This window comes from Numenius arquata, chromosome 2 (assembly GCF_964106895.1).
Source record: "Numenius arquata chromosome 2, bNumArq3.hap1.1, whole genome shotgun sequence".
Classification (NCBI taxonomy): domain Eukaryota; kingdom Metazoa; phylum Chordata; class Aves; order Charadriiformes; family Scolopacidae; genus Numenius; species Numenius arquata.
In genome coordinates, this window is record NC_133577.1 from 59,123,343 (window position 1) to 59,142,426 (window position 19,084).

At 43.3% G+C, this 19,084-nt stretch overlaps 1 protein-coding gene across 1 annotated transcript in view; it reads left to right on the plus strand.

The window, feature by feature from the left end:
• IRAG2 (inositol 1,4,5-triphosphate receptor associated 2) overlaps window positions 1-19,084 on the plus strand; it is a 41,908-nt gene that overhangs the window by 22,122 nt on the left and 702 nt on the right. Inside the window, exons 19-38 of the mRNA XM_074162834.1 lie at window positions 321-382; window positions 1,319-1,384; window positions 2,449-2,557; window positions 3,698-3,845; window positions 4,665-4,746; window positions 8,004-8,050; window positions 8,138-8,199; window positions 8,326-8,442; window positions 11,764-11,846; window positions 11,970-12,042; window positions 12,856-12,910; window positions 12,997-13,024; window positions 13,563-13,703; window positions 14,134-14,268; window positions 15,085-15,232; window positions 16,135-16,178; window positions 16,845-16,922; window positions 17,027-17,091; window positions 17,729-17,830; window positions 18,004-18,108. Of these exons, the coding sequence (XP_074018935.1) occupies window positions 321-382; window positions 1,319-1,384; window positions 2,449-2,557; window positions 3,698-3,845; window positions 4,665-4,746; window positions 8,004-8,050; window positions 8,138-8,199; window positions 8,326-8,442; window positions 11,764-11,846; window positions 11,970-12,042; window positions 12,856-12,910; window positions 12,997-13,024; window positions 13,563-13,703; window positions 14,134-14,268; window positions 15,085-15,232; window positions 16,135-16,178; window positions 16,845-16,922; window positions 17,027-17,091; window positions 17,729-17,830; window positions 18,004-18,108 (1,750 nt within the window). The remainder of the gene's footprint in view (window positions 1-320; window positions 383-1,318; window positions 1,385-2,448; window positions 2,558-3,697; window positions 3,846-4,664; window positions 4,747-8,003; window positions 8,051-8,137; window positions 8,200-8,325; window positions 8,443-11,763; window positions 11,847-11,969; window positions 12,043-12,855; window positions 12,911-12,996; window positions 13,025-13,562; window positions 13,704-14,133; window positions 14,269-15,084; window positions 15,233-16,134; window positions 16,179-16,844; window positions 16,923-17,026; window positions 17,092-17,728; window positions 17,831-18,003; window positions 18,109-19,084) is intronic.

Consider the following 19,084-nt stretch of genomic DNA (forward strand, 5'->3'; position numbering starts at 1 on the left):
AGTTATTAATTTCCACAGGGAGCTGTGGCACCTTAATGCTGAGGTGGGGAAGCATTGCCCCCTTTTATAGCAAGGGGAAACATAACCACAGGGAAGAAAAAGTACTCGGTGTTTTCCGGAACTTGCAAAACAAAATACACTTTTAAAAATTCTTTCCTGTGAAAAATTGCTGTAGGCATAACTAGACCAAAGTGCAATGGGTTTGTGATAGGTAGTAGTCAGGTTTAAAGACACTATAACAGCTTGTTATCAAATAACTTGATGTAACTTGTTATCAAACTATAAGGAACCCTGTAAGACTTGTAAATGTCTCTTCATAGCAACTGTTAATACACTAAGATGGGAACTGCTTCAAAGGCGACTCTGTGAATTGGTGTGTCAGGTACGATGCTTGTTTGGTGGGAGAAGAAAAGGTAGGCTTGCACAGGAGGTGCTCTGGTGGAAGGACATCTATAGCTGGGATGAACTGCAAGTCATTGGGCAGTGTCTGATTTCTTCTTTTCTAACATGTACATAACTGTGGAGGCAGTAAACTGTATGTACTGATCTGCATGTTATTATTTTCCTTCTTCAGCCTTCTGGAAAAAAATGGGGTAGAACTTGCAGGTGTGGTGTTGGTCTTCACTGGAAATAACTGCTGGTGATCTTATCAAATGGAGCTGAGGGAAGCTATCCTTGATGCATTGGTGTGATTTGTCCCGCACGATCAGCCCTCTTTTCTATAGAGTCTTGAAAACAGATGTTTAACATCTTGTAATAAAACATTTCTCAGTATCCAGGCACTGGAATAGGCAGTGAAACAGTTATTACCTTTCCCAATGTATTTCCACAGAGGAGCAGAATTGTGTAACTCTGAAGTACTTTGCTTTGAATAAAAATACCACCACCTTCAAGTTTGGAAGGGGGTGGAGGAGTAGACATTGTGGGAGGCCTTTTTTCCCAACCAGCTCTAGTGAGGAACGCTAGAGCTCAGGGTCTGAATGGTCTGGCTCTAGCATAGAATAACGAGGTATTTATAAAGACCAACAGAAGATCCTAAAATGTATCCTAGGCAGTAACAGGGGCATTAGAGGAGCAGAATCAAAACTGTGGACTAGCTGCATGTGATTTGTGCTTAATGTTGTGCAGAATTAAAGGCTGAAAGTAGCAAAGGGGAACAACTGCATAGTTTTCCTGATAGCCGAAAATAGTTCGGTTAGAAAGTTAAAAATCCATTTTGCTCGTAATCAGTTGTAGTGCTCCTTCTCTCTTTTTTTTTAACTTTTTTTTTTTCCCCACCTTCAACATCTGTCTGCCTTCAACTATTTCTCTGCAACAGTGCTGTGCTGAGCTAGAATCTGACTACAGTTTGCTGCCCACATCAGCTGAGCCAGTAAAAGGGAAGGTAAGGGTGTTTGCTATGGTCACTGCTGAGCCTGTTAAAACGTGATGCTAGTTTTGTTTGTTCGTTTTTTTTTTTTAATGACCAGAAAGAAATAAATAACTTTCCTTGTGAGAAACTTTGTCAAGTTAAACATTCAATAAAAAATTGAGATATATATTGAGAAAAAAAATTGAGGTATATACATAAGTATATATGCATGCACATGTATGCACACATACAAAAGTATATTCCAAATCTTACTGCAAAACCAGTTTTCCATTGCTGCTGTCTTGCTTCTGAACAGTCACTGTGACAAAATACAGGTACTTGGTAAATTGCGTTTTGAGAAGGATCAGAGGCCGAAGATGGGGTTACATCTTGCAATTTCTTTTCCATTCTCTTATTACTTAAGCACCCGTAGGTCAAATGCAGCTACCCAAATTTTGCTTCAGAAGTTTCCTCTGGCCATGTTCGGATGACGCCTCTTCAGAAGCAAACAGCAAGCAAGGGGTGTGCGTGCAGGGGCAGGGGATGGTGGGGGCAACGCTTGGTCTCCGTGGGGCTGAACTGGGGCTGCCCTCCCACTCCTGCTGGGGGAAAGCTGACCTGTGTAGCAAGAGCTGAACACTGGACAAATGTTCTCCTTCCTAATCTATCTGGCTGGCTTGGCTTGCCTGAAAGGGGGAGGCTGTTCAGAGTTTCATTGTGTCGTTGGTTCTTTTTCCATGATGGTTGGTTGGTTGTTGCAGAAAGGGGGGGCATCTTATGGTGTTTTCTGGGTTCCCCCCCCGCCCCGAGTTCTCCTGTCCTGTTCACTTGTCTGGTTGTGTAGTATCTAGTTCCAGACCTAGCTTGAACCAATGTCTATTGCAAACGTAAAGTTGAATTATTCTACCTCTTCCTGTATCTATTCTGTCAATTAAGGATATGAGCTTTTGTAGACAAAATTATGTATTTATATAACTAACAGTTATATAAATACAGGTTTATATTATGCAGGTACAATTTTGTGTGTGTGTGCAGTTGGTGGCATTAAAGGATTCAGCGTAATTGAATAACAACAGCACTTTCTATTTTTCAATTAGCAGCTCCATTGCTCTAAACAACTGTGGAGTGAAGGACCCACCTTGTGCGCTGAAGCTCCCGAGACATTGTCCTCAGATATTTCATACTGGCATAGTACATCTCTGCTAGGTAAAGACCTGGTGGTGTTGGCTGTTTGTCCGTCTCCTAAAATATAGGGAGAGTTGATAGGTAGCATAGAACAGTATCACTGGTGCTAAACGTGCTGGTGAAGTGTGGAAAATCTATTGTTGGCTTTAGCCTATTTTTGCACGTAAAGCAGGATGCTGAACCGTGTTTATAATGCTTGCAATTAAAGGCCTGGAAAGGTGGCTGCCTGTCAACCGAACAGGAGTCCTCAAAAGCTTAAGGAATGGTATAAATCCTATATGTAAGTATAGTCCTGACTATATGCTTCCCAGTCTGGATTGAGAGGGCTTGGGTTAACATTCTTCCCATTCATCCTGTGCTCTGGCCAAGATAGCAAGTGACGTCCTGCTCCTCTGCTACTAAGCTGAGATCAGTCCAGAGCTTAAACAAAACGTGAAGGGGTAACTATTTGTTGGTTTCTCCTGCATTCAGAAGCTGTTCCTACTTCCCTGTCCCTCTCGAGCCTTACAAATATTAAAAGCGACCACTGAGAGAGATGCACTGCAGGGCCACGGAACTGCAGAGTGCATCTGGGATTTTATAGAGAAAGTGTTTCTTCCAGAGTAAGCTGGTAAAACACAGTGTCTATTCTCACACAAACTATCAAATGCTCAAGTGTAATTCCACTCCGTACTGGGGGAAATGGAAAAGATCTTGCTTGAGTTCTCCTTGTGAAAGCACTCTGCTGCTCTGAAAGGGCTGTTTCAGTGGGGCAGTTTGGAGTCTTCTTGCAACTTGCTGTAATGTCATGATCCAACCACAAATAAGGCAGGTATTCTTGGCTTGCATCAATCAAGTATTGATACAAAAAAAGACCTATTTTCCAGCTCGCTCTGCCACACAATTCTCTACAACAAAGCTGTCCTGTGTGGAAGTTTCTATAACCTGAATGACAGAAAATCCCCATCCTGCAGATTCTCCATCCACAAATACTTACTCCATCTAAAAAGGCTTAAGGCCACATAACCTAACCTTCTCATACCAAGATGGAAGCTGCCGCCTTATAAATCTGTATTTGGTTGCTCTGCTGCTTGATTATTTTAAACTAAGTCCAAAATTGACATGTGACTAAATCCAACTTTGCCAATGACTGTCACTCTTCCCACTTGTCTCTCTCAACAGATGCTCTGACCTTGGAAACCTCATGCCCAAATAACTCTCCTGTGCACGGTTGGGATTGGCCCTGGAGACGGAGCTCCGGCATCTGCACGTTTGAAAACCGCGATCTGAGACGTGCATCCACTTTGGATGTGACATTAGTGGGGTGCAAGTAAGATGGCAGATTAAACTGGGGAGGAGGTGTAACAGTTCCACGGGGCCTAGCAGGTTCCAAGAGCAAGCTGGGTCCCCAGCACATGCTGAGTTCAACAGGAACTCAGTATTACAGGAAATACCGGACACTCGGTGGCCAGCTAATGGTGTTATGGGGTAACGCTTTGCTTCTATTCACAAAAGTAATAGTAAAACTTTTTACCGAAACTGTTGGTATGACTGCTAGCCAAATACAGTGATGGTGTTTCCATCTCATGCTGGAGAACTGAGGCATGAGGTAGGCGTTCTGGTGTCTATTTTGAGTATTTAACTTGCAACGGACACTCCCATTTAGGAGCCAAAATCCTTTTGGCTTTGAGGAGTCACTATTTTTTTTTTTTTTTTGCAGAGTTTAGAGCAGGAGTTCTGAGGTCTTAGCTTATCAAGCTGCCTCCTCGGATCTTTAAAATTGAGATTGAAATGCTTAAGCTGGTGAAAGCTAGCTAACTATTGTCAGCCAGTATTTTAAAAGATAGGGACGTTCCTGAAGACGCAGAGGCAGGCAGTCTGCAGCAAAAGACTCGGCAGCTCTTGAAGCTTTTGTCCCTGCTTTTCTATAGAATTATGCAGTGTGGAGGAGGTTGGGAGAAGGGCTGGTGGTGGTTCTTGCTGTTTGGGGGAGGAGGGATTGATGCTAGTGATGAATTTGTCTTTCTCTGAAAGACCAGCTGTCTGACTATACAGATAGTGGTTACTTCGGTTGTTATGTGCTTAAGGAAAAAGGACAATATATCTCTCTGTTGTTTGGGCGATATGCAAATAAAATGTCTATTGCCAGGTGGAAAATACGCTCTCCTGGTAACTATACTGATGTAGACCTTCCTGTTTCCATTACAATGATGGACTCTTCATTTACTGAGGTGAGTGCTATCTCTGATGCCTGAGACGGGGTTTGAATGGGTTCAAGTGTTTAGTGCCTTACTCGGATCCAGATTACGCAGCTATAAATTGGCACTTCTCCGAGGTGAATGGAGCTGGCATCAGTCAGCAGGGTGCTGTGACATCTTGTTCTGTGTGGGATAGTCCCTTCTTCTGGAATACTGTAGTGTTAGACTCAACTGTCCTGACGTTCACGTGCATCTGGGTCGTGCTTTTAGCTGGGAGCAGTATTTTAAACATGGTTTCAAGGCTTGAAAATGCTGTTTCTGCAGTGATACTCGGTTCTGACAGGGAAGTCTTGGGTGCCTTTTGCTCTTTTTATCCACCTGCAAGAAGCCACAGGATGTTTTAGTTGTGAACACTGCCTTTCTCTGCACTTTCTCCCACAGCCACCACGTAACTGAAAAATGACGTTTGCTGTATGAAACCTTTCCTTCAGCCGGTGTGCCTAGATATGCCTTCCCTGCAGTATTGAATCCTGCATCTACAGCTTGAGCTGTCAGTTGGCTTTCTCGTGGCAACAGCGAGATGAGCTGCAGCTCAGCACACCTAGCTGTGCTCTGTGCCGCAGGGCTCGCTACTGACAGCCTAGACCTCAGCCCTGCCACACGGGGCTCCTAATTAGCTTTACAGACTCCAGTGTTGGTGGTGGTGATGATGGAAGAGTGTTGGTCAGTGGTCAGGGAACCTGGAAATAACCTTTGCAAGACTAATGAGCGGGCAAAGCTCAGACCTATCCCAGCTGGTGTGTGGTACCCGCAAGTGCAGCGGTGGTCCGGTTGTAGCACTGAATCAAAGCAGAGAGTGCAGTGAGGGCAAGAAGTAAGAGTGATGGGGACCGCCTGTGGTTTCGGCACGCTGCTCTGTTGGGGTAAAGCAAGTGAAGAACTCCTAGCTTGTGCTGCTACTACTTAAGCCACCTTAAAGGGGATAATCTCAAGGGCTCTGGCTTTATCCAGTCCTTCTGGAAAGTCACAGCCTGGCAAAGTTGTTTGAAGTGTCAGTGCTTTATTGCACTGGAGCCTTCTGTAACTCCAGCTGGGCTCAGAAATGTCACTTTCCATTTTTGCTTTCTTTTTTTTTTTTTTTATATATAAACTTTCCATGTGAATACTCTAGAGGGGGAAAATGAAAATGTTAAAGCTTGCCCCAGAGAAAAGGCAAACAGGCTGTGTCCAGTTTCTGGTCTAAAACTTGTGACGTGCAGCAAAATTTGAATATCTTTGTTTAATGAGGAAAGTCTCCCTAGGTTTTTTAATTACACTTTGGTGGCAGATGTGTTTGAGCTGATCAGCATGTAAGTAAGTAACTCAAATTATTTTGTAAAAGCTTTGTCACTGAGAGTTTAGGGGCTATTTATTAAAGGATCTCTTGTGAGAGCCAGATGAAGCTTAGGCATTTTATACTTGTTTTGATTTATAAATGTTAAAGTCGTATTGCAGGCTAAAAACCAGATGATACGCCTTCCAAATATTAATGCTTGAGTAGTTATACAAATTCTGGCCACAGTCTTGTCTGTTGTGGTAGAGGATCCTTGGATTATTATGCTAATTGAAGGGATGAAGGGGGAAAAAATTATTAGGATTGTGCTGCAGAATCACCTTTGGCACAACTTTTATTAGGAAGAAGAACTGTTCTCTAATACCCTGTGCAAACATGTTTAAATAGGAGATCTAGAATGTGGGGGTTTTGGTGGTTGTTGTTGTGTCTCATTAAGTGTACTCTGTGCAATCCATGGGAGCTCACAATCCTAATGGTCAGAGTACGGGGTTTTAAAAACTGCATCGAGGGGTCTCCTTCATTGTAAACAGAAACCACTGCCCGTGTGATTACCTGCGGAGGGAGGGATCATGTGGAATAATGTATTGCTTCAGTGGGTTCCAGGTGATGCAAGGGATGTTTGTTGGGGTGTGTGTTTTAAAAGCCCTCTAGATTTCTTTTGTTTTCATTCCAACATTGCTATTCATTTTCACCTTCTCCTTCCCCAAAACTCCTGCAGACCTAATGCCCCGAACAAGGCAAACGCAACGCTGTATTTCCTTAAGCTTAATAGAGAATTCAAATAAGAACAAAAATAGCCCAGATTTGCATGAGAGGAAACATGCGACTGGCTGGGGCAGGGCCCCGAGAACGCAGCCAAGCTCTGATGGGTGAGGGAGCGGAGAGAGGAGAAAATGCACTTACTGATGCTGAGAGCAACTGATTGCTCTTGGACACTTGATATGGAGGGAGCTACCAGAGCTGGCTGGTCTCATGCCTTCTGTGCTTGGAGATACGTTTGGGATTTTTTTTTTCTCTTCAGCAGTGGGAGGAGGTCAAACCTCTGCTTTACCCTGTATTGTCACCCGTAAAGAGAGACCAATCTATCAATTTAATAAGCAAGCTGGACTTCGCCAGGGTGAAATGAGGAAGAGGGATGTTTCCCATTCAGTATCTCCCTTGCCATATTAAATGACTTAAGAGGATGTTGGTTTTGTCTGTAATGTGATAAGACCGGGGCCCAAAACCGCACTGTAGCGGCTAAAAGAACATGAGTAAAACTACATACCAACCTTTGACTGCTGAATTCCTCTCTGGTGTTTCCATATGAAGGAGGAGGCCTGAAGCCTTCTGAACTGGCTAGGTAATTATTATATATAATACCGAAAACTAGTGTCATTCAAAGACACATAATAAAATACAGCACAACGTGGAAGTTTTCCATGTTCCAAATCATCTGCTTAGTTGAGCTGTTATTATTAATGCTTTTTTTTTTTTTACCTAAACGAATCTGACATCTATAGCTGAATAAGCTCTGTGCACCTCACTTGTGGGGTCTGAGGTCAAGACCTTGAAAATGGATATATCGTCATGCGCGGCATTAGGATAGAACAGTGGTATGGTAATATGTACGTCTGTCGGTTGAAAACACGTGTTAGAAGCAAAACATGAAGTCAGGAACCAACATACATCTCCACGTATGATATTCCTGGCAGAAGATTTCTGCAGAAACATAGTTATTACTCCTAATGATGATAACGTGCTAAGCTGTACACTGGATGGATGGCTTTAGTCTAGCAGATGAACATGCATGCCCTTACCATCTTCAGTTCTTCAGCTGAAATAATTTAGGCACAGTTGGGGGAATTTATTAAAACTTGTTTAAAAAATTATTAAAAATTATTAAAATTACTATTAAAAAATTTGTCCCAAGACAAACCTTGCCTTGACACTAACTCTTCTCTCTTTCCATTTTAAGATTGACTGTGCAGAGCCGACACTACCAGCCAGTTTGACCCCATCCAGGTCAGATTTTGTGCAAGCTTTTAAATGCCTTTATCAAGATTGTATAATATGGATGAGTATCTGAAAGAATTTCTTTTTTTTTGCCAGTGATCGCTTAACTTCACCTGAAGTTCTTACATCCTCTTTGGAAAGCACTGCACCGGTAATAGGTAAGCCCTTGATTTGGGGTACAGCTGCATGAACTTCTTGCACTGAAAGCCTTGGAAATAGGTACGCTCAAGTCTGCACAGTTACTGAACAGTAAGAGCCCTGTCTTCTATTGCCTGGTATTATAGGCTGCCTTGCTATGGAGGAAAAATCACCCAAGTGCTCACGTGAAAAAGAGGAAGATGTGCCAACTTCAGTAGCAATGGAGAAAAACAGCAACAAGGATGCGGCTGGTCCCGTATCAGGTAGGGTAACTGCCGCAGCTCACGGCTGCTCTCACAGTGAGGAAACGGCTTGCTTCCAGCACATCTTTGAAGTGAGGAAGTTGAGTAAGAAAAATAACTTGATGGCAACTTGTGAATTTCTGGCTGTGCAAGCATTTTGGCCTGCAAGTGCTCTCAGCCCTCCCTGAGACTCTGAATGGGAATAAGGCTTTAACTTACAGGCGGCCAGTGGCCTACAGCATTGCAAGAAATAAATAAACATGACATTTTGGTGCCTGCTTAGCTGGCAGAACATCGTGGGGGTACTAAACCCTAGGCAATTTGGGGAGAAAAGAGAATGTTTTCATGTTTTTAAAAAGTTTGGTGATGCATAGCTAGACTAAATAATGCTTTTTAGAATCATAGAATCATCCAGGTTGGAAGAGACCCTTGGGATCATCAAGTCCAACCATCTACCCTACTCTACAAAGTTCTCCCCTACACCATATCCCCCACCACCACATCTAAACGGCTCTTAAACACATCCAGGGGTGGTGACTCAACCACCTCCCTGGGCAGCCTGTTCCAGTGTCTGATCACTCTTACTGTGAAGAATTTCTTCCTAATGTCCAGTCTAAACCTACCCTGTTGGAGCTTGAAGCCATTCCCTCTCGTTCTGTCATTAATTACCTGTGAGAAGAGACCAGCACCAACCTCTCTACAGTGTCCTTTCAAGTAGTTGTAGAGAGTGATGAGGTCTCCCCTCAGCCTCCTCTTCCTCATACTAAACAGTCCCAGCTCCTTCAACCGCTCTTCATATGACTTGTTTTCCAGGCCCTTCACCAGCTTCGTTGCCCTCCTCTGCACTTGCTCCAGCAGTTTCAAAACTGCTCCAGCTCTTTCAAAACTGATGCTTCGTGCACAAGAAGCTGGGATGGGTCAAGAAGAGGGATAAGGATAGAGGCCGCCTTGTATGGTTCTGTCTGTTGCTATGGCTGTTAACACCTAGAAGAATTAATCTTACCAGATCTGCTGGTGCTTCTTTCACTTAAAAACTAAAAGCAAAACAAAACTGGAGTACATGTACACTGCATTTAAGCTATTTTTAAAAATAAGTTAATCTGGATAGGTAGCACAGGATACGTGTGCATGCTTGCTTGTAACCATCTTTTTTAACCTTTACCTAAATATAAGATTTGTCATTGTTTCTTGTTTGGTTTTGCTTCTTTCTTTAGTACTATCTTCCTGATACCTAATTCGGTCCCCCCATTTAAGCATACTTTCTTTCTTCCAATTTGCCTCTGCAGTTAATTTTCATATGTGGTCGAGGTGCCTTTGGCAAGGAGGAAACAGATATGCAAAGCAGATCAGAAACAGTCTGAGAAGCTTTAAAGTCTGAGATCCTGCTGCCTGTTGTACTTCTCTGAATAGAAAGCGTTTCCAGTATTAGAACAGAGACACTGATGAATCTCCACTTGTGGTTTTGGCTAGTGCCACACAATGTCTTCTAAAGGTGCTTGGGAGCCGGGTCAGATACGCAGGGCTACTGCAAAAATCTGCAGGGACAAAAGGGAGAGCTAAGCGGAGGATGTTGTTCATGTGAAGGCTGGGGGGAAAAAAAAAAAGGCACTTCAAACCTGAAGGTTTGATTGGATTTTCTCTTGCCATTTCTTTGGCTCGCATCTGTGTGGGGGTGTGTGTACGACTACATAAAGAGAAAAAGTAGAAGAAAAATCTAGATGTTCTAAAAGGTATAAATAGCTACCAGGGTTACTGCTACATAAGAAACTAGTGGATTTCTCAGACTTTCTTCAGTTTCTTAAATATTTTCCTTTTTAAATCTTTTTAATAGCTGTCTTTCTGGAGGTTATTTTTGCCTGCCTTTAAAGCTTCTCTAAATTGTGGTCCTTGAAAGTCTGTGTTGCATTTGAAACAGCATCATCGGTTCCTGAACTTACCAGTTCATTACCACTCTTCTGGCAAAGAGAGTTCTTTTCTGGGCTCTATCAGCATGCTGCTAGCTCAGTTTTTAGGACAGTCCAAGTGTCAGGCTACGTTTGAAGCTTACAGACACCTGAAATACCACAACTGCATGCATTTCACGACCTGGTTATGCTCAAGCTCCTCTGTAACAGAAGGTGAAGTAACATCTATTTCTTGACTTCATCTGATATTCCATAGCATGAAAGAGAATTACAAATACTTGTCACTCATCAGTTTGTGCATGGAATTTTTTTTACACATTCCTGTACTTATAGAATTTCAAATAAAAATTAATTATTAACAGTCTTCTAAATAGCAAACAAACAAAAAGTCCCATGCTGATAACAAAATAATGAAATTAATTTAACCAAGGGAATATTACTGTAACTCTTTCAACTTCAACTAGAGCAACTACAACCAGGAATGATATCCTCACTTGTTCATATGTAACACTTGTTATTGGGATTTCTTTTTTCAAGCCAACAATATAGGTTAGGGATGGACCTGCTGGAAAGCGCTACTGAGGAGAAGGATCTGGGAGTCCTGGTGGATAGCAAACTTTCCACGAGCCAGCAATGTGCCCTTGTTGCCAAGAGGGCCAATGGGATCCTGGGCTGCGTAGGGAAGAGTGTGGCCAGTAGGTGGAGGGAGGTCATTCTCCCCCTCTGCTCTGCACTGGTGAGGCCACAACTGGAATACTGTGTCCAGTTCTGGGCTCCCCAGTTCAAGAGAGACAGGGAACTACTGGAGAGAGAGAGTCCAGCGTAGGGCAGCTAAGATGATTAAGGGATTGGAGCATCTCCCTGATGAGGAAAGGCTGAGAGAGCTGGGGCTCTTTAGCCTGGAGAAGAGAAGGCTGAGGGGAGACCTCATCTATGTTTACAAGTACCTAAAGGGTGGGTTGAAGGAGGATGGAGCCGGACTCTTTTCAGTGGTTTCCAGCGATAGGACGAGGGGCAATGGGCACAAGCTGGAACATGGGAAGTTCCATTCAAAGATGAGGAGAAACTTCTTTCCGGTGAGGGTGCCAGAGCCCTGGAACAGGCTGCCCAGGGAGGTGGTGGAGTCCCCTTCTCTGGAGATCTTCAAGCCCCGCCTGGATGCAGTCCTGAGTGATGTGCTCTGGGCAACCCTGCTTTAGCAGGGGAGTTGGACTGGATGATCTCTAGAGGCCCGTTCCAACTCTGACAATTCCATGATAATTATCATCACACTTCTTTCTTTATGTCTTTATATTGTTCTCTGCTGCTGCCTCCTTCTTAATGCCCTCTCCTGGCATTTTCTGCAATTTCTTTTAGCCCTGTTGGACTAGCACACTGGGTGTTGGAAGCTTATTTTGTCTTTTGTGTTACACTTAGTTTTGGGAATGTTTCTCCCCAGGAACAGATCTGACCAAGAAGGAATTCTGCCCTGTAACGGAAGAACACAAAACTGCGTTTCAAAACGTTTTGAAGGAAGACCCGGTAAGAGTCCTAGTAACGGGTTTGAATGAGCAGTGACAAAGAAAAACATTGCAGGGGAGGACGGCCCCTCCAGTGGTGGTGTGGCCGTTCCCTTACTATAAATACTCTCTGATACGGCTTTAGGAGGCAGACCAGGAAAAGAAAAATAATGAAGAGCAGAGTGAGGAAGCGCCACCCGTGGTTTCCAGTAGGAAAGGTAAGAGGTTTTTGCTGAACACACCTGTGTAGCTCGCAGGAGCGCATGCCTTGGTCACCTGTGTCGGGAGCTGTGCACACCAGCTATTATGAAGGGGGTTTTGTTATAAGGAATAGTAGGTGCAGTTAGGGATCAAAATGGATTAGCAATGAAGAGGAGGAAGATGTTATCGTACAAAACCTGCTTCTCTGACTTTACAGATGCTGATCTAACGGGCCCCTTCTTCCTCTAGGCAGGAAGGAAAATTTTCTTCAGGGTTGCAAAGGAGCTGGGATATTTGAAGCAGTTCTGGCACATGCCTCCCCTCCCCAAAGATTTGTAAATGGCCAAAGATTTGTGCAGTGGCATCCTTTCTGCTAGCGAGAGTTTGGGGTAATACAATATTAAAAAGGAGGCTGATGTTTCTACTTAACTGTGTGCTTAGACATCTCTACTCTTCTAATCACCTCACCTTTTGCCTTTGGAGTTCACTAGAAGTTAGTGATGTAGTAAGTCATGAAACATCCTGAACCCATGGGCTGGGGACTTAAACCAAAACCTATAATTAACCTTTCCTATTCTAATTAAATGCCAGTTGAAGCCAACTGAAGAACTAACTTTTGGGGCTTTGTACGAGTGACAGTGCTTTGCTGTTTTACTGGTGCTAGTCCTAACATACACTGAAGGACGCAAATTCTTTTAATTGGCAAGAGATTAACACTAGTAATCTTTAACAGGGGCTTCTGTCGGGGCTTAAAAGACTTTCACAAGCTGCTTTTAGGAGGCTGTTTTTTCACTTTATTTGAGAACTTTTTTTTTTTCCTCTCTTCTCAGGGAGTTCACCCTCTGCAGGTGGCATTAAAGGAGATAAATCAAAGCCAAATGAACCGTAAGTGTTTTGACCTTCAATGATCACCTGCAGGTATGAATTTAAAGCTGCAGTCTGTTACATGATTGCTTCTTCTTATCCTACAGCGAGTCTCCTAATGAGAAAGAAGTGGAGGTAAGTCTTGACTCCTTGTATCCTTAAGTATCTCAGACAACAGAAGGATCTTGTAGATAAACCCTGATTGACATCTAGTCCTATATAAAACAATGATGCTGAGTAGTCTAACCCGGATGTATTTCTCTAAGTTGTCTTCTGAAATCTGTCTTTCCAATCCCAATTGAATTTTTGGAAGGGACAGGAGAAGGTGGCAATCTGTAAAACTGAACAAAAGATTTGTCACTACTAAAAAAAATTTGTTTGTAAGCTTGAAGGAGCGTAGCTGTGACCTTCTCTCAGGCAGCATGTGCTGATTTCAGACAGATTTGTCAAAAGACACAGATGGCACGCTGCGTGCTGCCAAGATATCACCTATTCTGGCTACAGATGGGAAGACTGGCTTTGTGGAAGTGGGCTGTATTTGCTTTCTCTTCTGTATATCTCCTATAACTTTGTTCAGGGGTATGGTCCCAAATGTCAGGTCAGTATCCAAATCTCCTTAAGAAGCTTCTGCATAACTTGGACTATTCTGCAATTTTCTCCTCTCCCACAACAGGCTGAATTTCTGAGGTTGTCGTTAGGTTTTAAATGTGACTTGTTTACCTTGGACAAGAGAGTGAAGCTTGAAGAAAGGTCCCGAGACTTAGCTGAAGAAAACTTGAAAAAGGAGATCACAAATGCTCTGAAGATGTTAGAGGTTAGTGTTGGACAAGGCTGGAAGGATGGATGGGATGAACGGCTGCGAAAGCATCTCTCTTCCGCTTTTTTTTTAGCGGGGGGTGTGTGTGTAATATGTTATAAACAAATCTGAACAAAGTTCTGAAGTGATGCCTTTGAAATATGAGAGACGGCGTTTGAGGGGTAGCCTTCATCTGAGCATGCTCAGGCCGTGGGTAGTTTTTCTATTGCACAGGTGTCAGGCAAGAACCCCTGTCTTCAGCTGACTTTATGCTGGAAAAGCTGAAGCCTCTGCCCGCTGAAGGTCTATACAAGTTACACTGAGGGTGTTGGATGCTGATGTTATGACCGTGTGGGCCTGAACGGAACCCCTCAGCGTCATCAGCTGGGCTCACCCTTCTTTCTCTACTAATAGCTCACGCTGCTTTTCTTACCAATATGCCTCTTAGGCTTTAGTCCCTTTGTGTGAAGAAGATAATCAAGCACAGGAAATCATTAAGAAGCTGCAAAGAAGCTTGCAGTTCCTTGGCCAGTATGCAGCCCGAGTCGCCAGTAGAGCAGAGATGTTGGGAGCTATTAATCAGGTAACCGTTTCCATATAAATGTACTTTGTACAAATTTAAAAGCTTCTAGATGTAAAGGGCTAGCAGTATCTGTTTGATTCCAGAATAAGATTTGGGAATCTCGTGTATGTAATGCAGACTGACCAGTACAGCTTAGTCCCAGCTTTCTTTTCGCAGATCTGTTTGTTGTTATAAGAAATCCCAGGTGCTGTGAGAGCAGCTACATTGCACTAGCATTGTGCAAAACCACAATGATTTAAAACAAAACCAAAAAAAACCTAACAAGCGAAAATCCAAGAAAGAACTTTGCATCAGAGGGATGTATACAGTGGAGTCCGCAAGAATGAAATGTGGTAACAGCGGTCTAAATGGCAATTCTGTGCCTTCCAGAAAGGGCAGCCAATAAGCTAAATTCATGGAAATTTACAGAGACCTACTCAAATGTTCTGTGTAATTGTGTATAATACCAGAGAACAGCATGAAAACATGACTTGGCAATACTAGCAAATGTGTGGTGGCAGCTGAGACTGTAGATCAGAGAAAGAGATGAGGAGGAGGAGTTGTAAGGGCTCAGAAAATGAAGAGTAATTTATGTTAGGATAAGGGTAATCGCTGAAGAAGTGAGACCTGTGTAAATTGGGCATGTGTGGAGGGATGAGTTGTGGTGAAACTTTGAACGGGTGGGCAAAAATGAGAGGATGTCTCATCACAGTGATGCAAGATGAGAGTAGCTGCTTAGAGGGGTTACAAAAAAAATAATAATTCTTAAGATCTAAACATGATGCAGTTCCTCAAAGAGCCACTTCTTCTCTACTGCTGTTGCACCCACTCTGTTAGGAGAGCCGTGTCAGCAAGGCTGTGGAAGTAATGATTCAACATGTGGAAAACCTGAAGCGCATGTACGCAAAAGAACACGCAGAACTCGAGGAGCTGAAACAAGTCTTGCTCCAGAATGAGAGATCCTTTAGTTCTCTTGGAGATCGAGGTAACTAAGAAAAACTGCTTTGTCTTTCCTCCTCCTAGCACCTGCCAGATAGACCCTTACCTAACTGTAGCTTTAATGTCTGAAGTGGAGGGGTTGTGAGGCTGTTGTATCTCCTTTCCTAAAAATAGAGGGGAAAAAATAGCAATTTACTAACAGTATTGGAAACAAGTCTGTGAAATTAGATGTGTATGTAAAATATCATGAATCTTGAGGTGGGGGGAAAACATTGCGAGTATGCAGCTGTATTCTGGCTTTTAGAAAAGTGTGGCGTGTGTGATGGCGATGGTAATCCCGGCGAGCAGTGAATTTGGGTGCTCGCTCACCCGGGAGTATTCCCAGTAGCTATTTCTAGATAGCTGAGCTCTGAGCTTTACAGATGCTTCCTGCTCTTTTCTAAATACAAACTGCAGACTCCTTAAGTGCAGGTGCTCTGAATTTCCGCCCCTAAGCAGATGGTACGGTGGTCAGGTTTGCAGACGGCGTGTGCAGTTGTGCCTTTGCCAGGAGAAGTATTAAATTCTTACGAAAAATAGAGAATATGTTTTAAAAACTGGAAGGGCAGTCTTATACGCTGCTAAAATCCTCGCAGGAGTCTTCTCATCGCAGGCTATTCCTTCCTGACTGGAAAAGATTGTCCTAAAACAGGACACTGCCTTGATCATAGAACAAGACATTTAATGATAGCAACAGAAATCGATGGTTGTAGAGGATGTATAATGTGTGAATATTATTAACTCACCTAATGAAATAGAAAGCTTTTTCCTGGAATCTTGTTTCTGCTTTCTGAGAGTACTGGGATAAGCTCTTCACTTACACAGACACTGCAAAAAGTCAGACCTTGAGTTGCAAAAAAAAGCTCACTGCATTCCTGTAAGCCTTTCTGATGCTTGATCTCTTCACAGATGAATCTACGAATAAAAAGCTACCAAATTCTTTTAACTTTAAGGTAACGGCTCTTACAGCCTAACGTGAAATTTTAAGTGTGTGTGTGTATTTGTTATCCTTTGCTTTGTCATGTGCCGGTGCTCTGCTACGTGCTTGACTCGGTGGTTTTCTGTCTCAAATATGGGCTGGTGTCATCAGACACAAGGACATGTTTTCAGTCACCCCCACCTCTCCCCATCAACCCCAGGGAACTGCATGTGGTCCCGTTTAGGAGATGAAGCGTTCACTGGAGCTGAAACGGCTGTGCTCTCGTGCAATGGTTAAGAAACGTTGTTCATGTGTGGTTCCCTCGTCAGGGCTACAGAGGAAGGGTTTAGCACAGAGATGAAAAAAACAGATGGGAGCAATTCAAATTGACTGTAGAAATTCCTGCGAGCACCATTAGAGGAATTTAGACGCGCTCAATGCCGGTGTTTTGCTGGGAGCTGTGTAGCCAGCATCACTTCAGATGCTTAGGGGAGGAACAGCAGTTAATGTAGAAAGATACTGCTTTAAAGAATATGGTTTGGGCTCTGCTTATGACTTCATCCTTCTTTGTGTGTCGCTTCAAGCTAAGTATCAACATCTATTTTTCTATACAGTTTATAGAAAAACAGATGGTATTTTATGTGATCTGTGAGGAATCCAGTCGTTCCTTGATAGTCAGTAATGCCTCTTATTTGTATAGCCGTCATCGTCCCTACGAAGAGTTAGCATCGCAACGTTGCCTAGGAGTGTTGGAAATGCAGGTATTGGGTTGCCGCTGGTAAGTAAGGGCTCCCAGAGGGTGAGGTGCTTTTCCTTGTCAAAACTGGCTGGGCCGAAGTGTGAAAATGCCAGTGCAGTAAGTGTGTTAAACTTCTTCTCCAGACCCAACTCCGTGAACCTGATGGAGATGAACAGAGTGATAAATTCAACAGGAGATCAAGCAGCTGGTAAAGTTACTTGGGCTGGTCTTTGAATAGGGTTAAATATTTATCTGTGCCTGTATTAAGCAGATCATGGTCACCATCCCTGGATGTGTTTAAGAGCCGTTTAGATGTGGTGTTGGGGGATATGGTGTAGGGGAGAACTTTGTAGAGTAGGGTAGATGGTTGGACTCGATGATCCCAAGGGTCTCTTCCAACCTGGACGATTCTATGATTCTATGGAACATCTTGCAGTATAATAATGTTTAGGCTACACCTCTCACAGGTGCTTTACGTGCTTCAATAGGTGAATGAGCCTTTGTGACTAAATGTTACAGCTCTTCTTTTTATTTTTTTTTTATTAATGGTTGAGAGTTAAAAAAACTACTCTGACTTTCTTGCTTTAGAACCAAAATGTGAAATCTAGGTAGCTGGCATCGATGGATCTGGGTGTTTTGTTTTGTGGGTTTTTGGGGTGTTGTGCTACGTTTTGTTCTGTTTTTTTTTTTTCCTTAAAAATAAAAAAAAATCCGAATTTCAGGCAACTGATTTTGAAAGTTATTTGTCTAAGGCCCACCCAAATGACTAGCCCTCTGCTGAATTTCTAATTTCCTGCTATATATCTGAAGGGGAAATTAAGGCAAATCTCTTTAAAATATGACAGGGGACGACTAGGAGCAAAGCAAAATGAGAAGCGCCCTTCACTACAGCGGTTCATCAGCACGTATTCCTGGGCGGAGTACGGAGACGAACATCCTGAAGCAAAGTAAGTTCAACTGCAGCCTCTCTCTAGGTGTGTGTGCAGGGCTGGTGGGTTTGTTGTTAATGAACTCTTAACTGTCCACTGCCTGATCAGGTCTATAAAGTTAAGCCATTGTGAGCTCTGGCAAATTAAATGCTGGATGAAAAACCCTTGGAACTGTTGATGCTTGCTTACAGAAGCGAGCAGTCGGAATTGCCCGCTGAAGTACAAGAAGAACCACCAAGGAAGGAAAGCGTCTCTGAAAAAGGAAAACATTCTTCAAAATGGAACCTAGAGTCAGCGTAAGTTTTCTCGCCCCATCGTGAGGTAAAGCAGCGTTTGGGTGGTGGGTGCGGGAAGAAGGAAGCAAAGCAGTAGTTTTGGTTTGGTTGGTAATGCCGACTTCTTCACCCAACCAACTGGGAATGAGTAATGTCAGGTGCCAGAGGCTCACTTGCTCCTCCGGGGATTCATTACTAATCCTGAATGGTGTGGTAAGGAGGAACCTCATGCTGGGATCCCACCTCTTGTGGTCACACTGTGAGAGCTGTTATAGCTGGGCCACCAGCTCACGCTAACGCCTACTCTTGCAGACGGGATCAAGGGTTTGAGGCCTGTGCAAAACTTAACGGCAGCTTTGGCAGGCACTGAGACACAAGTAGATATCAAAACTAACTCCAGACTATTCCAGCTAATTTATTGGAGTATCTCAAGTCAGGGAAGAGAGTGCTGTCCTAAAGAAGTACCCCTTAGAAGCCCCTGCCTTGCAGGAAAGGAGCTCTGCTGTCTCTGCAGAGGAACTGGTTTTTCCATATGGATATCCTATGCTAAGCCTCTACTGTGAGCATTCTTGATCAAGGGAAGGAGAAGCAATGATGCTAGTGTGTAAAACCGAGGAGACAAGAAGAACAAATATATTTTGTTTCCTACTATTTGATAAATGATGGAGGTCTAGGATTCGGGTAGTCAGTGAGGGCAAGAATCCTCCCTAATCTCAAGAAAGGCACCAAAGCCTCAGAAAACAATAAAACATAAGACTAGTACTTCCAGTGCTCTCTACAGGGAAGATTTCTTGATGACCTACAAGGCAGCATTGTAAATCCGGAACACAAGCCATAGCTTGTCCATAGCTCCCCGTACACTAACAACCTTGTCACCCTTGATAATTAAGGATCTGTTTGTTCATTTTTGTAGGGTCTGGTTTGCTTTAGAGGTTTTCTGGGGTGGGGGAGTGGGGTGGGAAGAGGGCTTCCAAGCTTTGAAGAAAAACTGAACCAC